At 36.1% G+C, this 5,227-nt stretch overlaps 1 protein-coding gene across 1 annotated transcript in view; it reads left to right on the forward strand.

Moving 5' to 3' along the window:
* Positions 1–5,227, forward strand: part of LOC113228978 (WSCD family member AAEL009094-like) — a 6,117-nt gene continuing 890 nt past the window's right edge. The window contains exons 1-4 of the mRNA XM_026462442.1: positions 1–225; positions 1,619–1,800; positions 3,097–3,218; positions 3,754–3,934. Coding sequence (XP_026318227.1) covers positions 27–225; positions 1,619–1,800; positions 3,097–3,218; positions 3,754–3,934 — 684 coding nt within the window. The 5' untranslated portion in view covers positions 1–26. The remainder of the gene's footprint in view (positions 226–1,618; positions 1,801–3,096; positions 3,219–3,753; positions 3,935–5,227) is intronic.

Here is a 5,227-nt window from a genome sequence, read left to right on the forward strand (position 1 = left end):
GTCAAATCATCGCATCTGTATTGCTCATGTCTATGTTATTCACATCATACGTTTTTATTACAAGTCTAGATGAAAGGTACTTCAGGTTGCCACTGCAAGATATTCCAACAGTCGAATGGTGTAAGGAGCTAAGAAACATATCAGAACCTCGTAATCCAGTGTGTTTGATCTCGGGGCCTGGAAGTGGCAACACTTGGCTTCGATACCTTTTGCAACAAGCTACTGGTAAACACAAAGTGCATTTATTCGAGTTTATTATTCTACTATTAAACTATAGCGGTGTCTTTAAACCATTCGTGAAAACCACCGAATACATCAAAACTAATTCCATATACCTACGTAGTCTAGCCAGGGCTCCGTCACTCGCTCAAGGTTACACGATAAGTGCCTACCACTGAGTGCGCCGACGTCGACGCAAGCGCTCATACAAGACTCATTTATGAACATTCGGTTCCGCTTGAATGCACACCGCGGGCAATGTTATTTACATTAGTCAGATTTAGTAGGCTATTATAGCGTAGATATTTTCGATTTTGTATAAGAGTGTATGTATTACGTAGTAACTATTAGGTGATCTGAGGTTCAGCACAGGCAATACGTAAAATATTGCGTTTTTCTACGTGATCGTGAAGGAACCTGTTATTTCTATACCATATACATGATACAATACAAGCAATGCGTAAAATATATTTCCATTTTTTTCACAAAAGCTGTCCAAGATACCATCATCCATCGATCCATCTATCAAACTAAATACTATATACGACTCAGGAAATATTTTAATGATTGAATATCATAATAGTTTTTACTAACAAGATATTCGTATATTTTTTGTGAAAATACTCTACCCGTTTATAATTATTATTGATACAAAGATCAAATAACACAAAGAAACTATGTATAACTGTACATTGTACTCTATACTCACTGTTCACATACCCTGTATCAGCAATTTTATGAAAAAGCAAATGCAATATTTTTGCTTAAGTTATACAGCCGTGGCAACAACGTTAATGAACTGCGAAAGAGTGATTCACGAAACCTTATTTCACTAAGAATCACTTGCAAGTACTACTGCGTATTTGAGGTAGACAAAGTAGATAGCGACCTTCATACACCCTTCAGTACAGGCAATAAAGCCATTTTAATTTAACCTGCTGCTGTATCTTGGTGTTAATTTGCCGTTGTTGCAATGTCTAAAGTGGCAATATAATACTCGTTAAGTTCTAGCAGTCATCAATCACCCTACCAGGTTAGCTCATATAGTTTAACTACAACGACGTCTAATTGACGATGCATTTAAATATCTACGCACAAAGCTGTACATGATCGTTCGGGATCTACCTCTCTCACTGAGTTACAGATCAAGTCAGCTTAAATTTGTCTATTATTTTTCTTATTTTTATACATTTTAGAAAACGTCACAGTATACAAATGTACCGGGTTATTTGTACATACAATCCTAATAACCTAGCAGGATTATATTATTAGCATAATTTTGTTCCGTGACTTTAAAAAAAATATGCTAAACATTTAGAAATGTCATAAAAATGTTTAAATTTTATTTCAGCTGTTTGGTCATCATAAAAAAGATCTAACTAATATAACCATTCTCCAGGTATAATAACAGGGTCAGTGTACAAGGATGAATCTCTACTAATGCAAGGGTTCCCGGGTGAATCCCGCAAAGATGGTTCCGTGCTGCTTGTGAAGAGCCATGGGCCTATGGATTTCACCTCAAACTTGGTCCAATTCGACTCCGTCGTACTGCTCATTCGGAATCCAAAAGATTCTATACTGGTATCACTGCTTGGTTTATGAAGTTTAGGATATAGTCCATCAAACATGACAGCAGTCTCTAAAGCCCCCTTTCTTCAACATACAGGTTTCCTTTAAAAGGTCTTCTACACCTTAGAGGCATGGATACGCATGAAGACAGTCAGCTAGCTAAACTCTGAATGCTTTGCAATGCTACTGAAAGATTTTCCAAAAACTATTTTTTGAAAGTGCGTCTGCAGAAGAACCAGCTTATCGACTGTAGACACATTTTTTTAAAGCAACTGGCACCTTATATTTTAAAATGGTTCTGATTTTGAAACTTTAGCAGGCGTAGGCAAAACAACCTATGAAAGTTTTATAGCAAGTCGGGTAAGTAATAAACGGGTAGACTCGAGGCGTAATAAAAAAATAAGCGGATTTTTTGATCTTGAACTGTATAAATACATTCGTCACAATTTTTTTGCTATATTGTATTTGTGCACATGTCCCTAACATACGATGGCAAGAGCACATATATTAATTTACTTTGTTGCTGGCAATCGAAATGGTTACATGTGATTAACCAGTCATCGTTTTATATTTGTAATAACAATGGAATAAAGAATTGGCCTAAAATTCTGCCTTAGAAATGAATTAAAGTACAGCATCACATTAAAAATGTTAAATGTTGCATTGGGGGAATGTTCAGTGAATAAATTTAGAAATGGTACAAACATTTTAAACAGGGTAGTTAAGACAATGACAGAAGGCTCGTCTTCCTGGATGTCCTAGCACATGAACAACCGATTATAACACCAAAAATGTAAAGAAAATAGTTAGGGGCAATCACTATTAGAAAGGTTAGAGGAGACCTGATGAGCTTGGAATGCCATTTAGCTCTAGCGAAACAATTTTTACGGATATTTTGGGTTTGAAAAAACAACAAAAACAACCATTGTCCCAAATTTTTTCCAGATCAGAAACGATACTGTTATGAAGCCTCTGCTGCTACTTTCACCACACATACCTCCCTGTAGTTGCTTCCTATTTTCAAAACTGGAAAAACAATAAAAGGATGACGCTTTTTTAATATTGATGAGACAAAGACGGTTATCGAGAAATACTTCCAGGATTGGATATAGCGTTCACACAAATATATTAATTGTATCTGAGGGAAAACACTTTAAAGGGGGCAACATTGCAATAAGTAAAATAAAAATTATTTTTAGAAAATCAAAAATTCCACGTAATTTCCAATTCACTCCTCATATATAAATTAGTTCCACGCTTTAAACAAAAAAAGCGCTCCTATGTCTAAAACTTTATTATTTACCGCAGGCTGCCTTTAATGTAATGTATGGATTACATTTAAAATTAAAAGAAAATGTAACTGAAGACGTAATATTCCATAATATGCATAATATTCATGATATTGTTGCGCCACCTTCAATCTTCGGAGAGTAAGTACTATACGTATTATATTTTATGATACGATAATGAAATCACAACATTAAAACCATATTATTTTAATCATCCTATCCAGGCTCATGTCTGTGTAGCCTCCTCCATTCCTCACGGTTCATAGCCAGTTCATTGACCTCTTTATGGCTGCTCACTTTGATCTTGTCCTTTATTTGCTCCCTATACGCCATTCTTGCTCTTCCTCTTCCCTTCTATCTTCCCCCCAGTTATCATTCTCACAAATTTGTCAATACGTAACGAATGTGCAAATGTTTCTGTTGTCTATTGTATTCAAAAGATCTTTCAAAACCTAAGTCTGGAATACGGCACTGTATGGATGCGAGACAAAAACAAGGAGTCTAATCTCTTCTTGTTTTTCTGAGTAATTGTTCATGTCATTTGAAATCTGGACGTGCTGGAGGCGAATGCAAAAATAAAGTGGTTTGAGAAATATCAAAGGAGGAAGTTTTGAAAACGGTTACAGACAAAAGAAACCTTTAGTTATTTCCATTTGCATGTTAATCATTTTTTCAGATTCGGCGGCAATTGGTCACGCGTAGTCAATTGTTTCATTATAGCATGGACAGCATTGTACACGGAGTGGCTTACCAAATACCACGGCCCAATGCACGTCGTGTTCTATGAAAATTTGGTCGAAGATACTAGAAACGAGCTGCAAGCGATACTCGACTTTTTGAATGTCACTGTTTCATCGGTATGAACACTATGAACACCATTATATCCGTTATATTTTAAGACAAGGTCGGAGAAGAGTAACGACAATGGAACAAATAAACTAGAAGAAGTGTGAAGTGGGCGTCCACTATGGCTACATGCCATATTTATGTTCACGTTATGTTCCGTAGAACAAAATCTTGCGTCAAACCTCTCATTGGTGTTTAGGATTTCTAGTTTTAAGTAAATTCCCATAAGAAGTGTTAGATATCGTGCTATCTAATTTTGAGTAACGGAACTCCAAAAGCAAATAGTTCATATAATCAGATTACGAGTAGTTCCAGTTTTGACGTTAGTAATCATAAATTTTGGATTAAATAAATAAATTAATAGGTTCAGGCGTTACTTTGCTGAAGTCCATGTTAAAAAAATTGCAAGGAAATTAATTTGCTACTCCGCGAACCCAGTGAACTCTTCGGCCGAGTGTCGAGCAGTCAACAACCCCTGCCGATGCCTCATGGAGAGGCGAAACACGGGTTGGGTATATTTTTGGTGATGGTTTGTGACTGTAGTTGCCCTTGTGTTATTAATTTTATGCAGAGGGAGGGTGGGATAATCAACTGCATGAAAAAAATATTTAACACAAGCGCAGCTATTTTACACGATTTAACGTTCACTGGGTTCGCGTAGTAGCAAATTAATTTACTTCCATTTTTAATAATAAATTTATTTATTTATGTAGCGTGTCAACCCCATCTAGTATGCTCGAAGCGTATTCGTAAGCGTGTGACCCAATATCACAACGACCACTCATCCCTGAGTAACTTAATCAATTAGGTTTTTTAAATGTAGATGGTGCTTGCTGCCGTCGACCCTGTTTTGCCAAAATAGCAATGGGACCTTTTGTATGACCAAATAGTAATAACTAAACGATGTCTTGTATTTCTGTCATAACCGTGATTATTATTATTAATGTTAGTTCGTTATAGGTAGTCTTTCATATACACGCATCTTTTCGCTTGTAACAGGTCCTGTTTTAAGTAATAGTTTCTGTAATGTGTTTGTGGGCAAAAGTTTTTTGCGTGGAAAAGTATTACACGTTTGGTAAGTTATATGCAATCTAGGCGATGATGTGTGAGTATGTGTAATGTAAGACTAAGTTTACAAGTATTTACGTTTGATAACAACAGTATTTGGTACGAAAGCAGATTGAGTCCGTATGTACTAGTTTATCTGTACCATGTTATTTGGCAATTTGAAATGTTTTAAACCAGTTCCAATGTACTTCTCTCTCTCTCTCTCTCTCTCTCTCTCTCTCTCTCTCTCTCTCTCT

Source organism: Hyposmocoma kahamanoa, unplaced genomic scaffold (genome assembly GCF_003589595.1).
Source record: "Hyposmocoma kahamanoa isolate Upper Pololo Valley unplaced genomic scaffold, ASM358959v1 263, whole genome shotgun sequence".
NCBI classification, from domain to species: Eukaryota; Metazoa; Arthropoda; class Insecta; order Lepidoptera; family Cosmopterigidae; genus Hyposmocoma; species Hyposmocoma kahamanoa.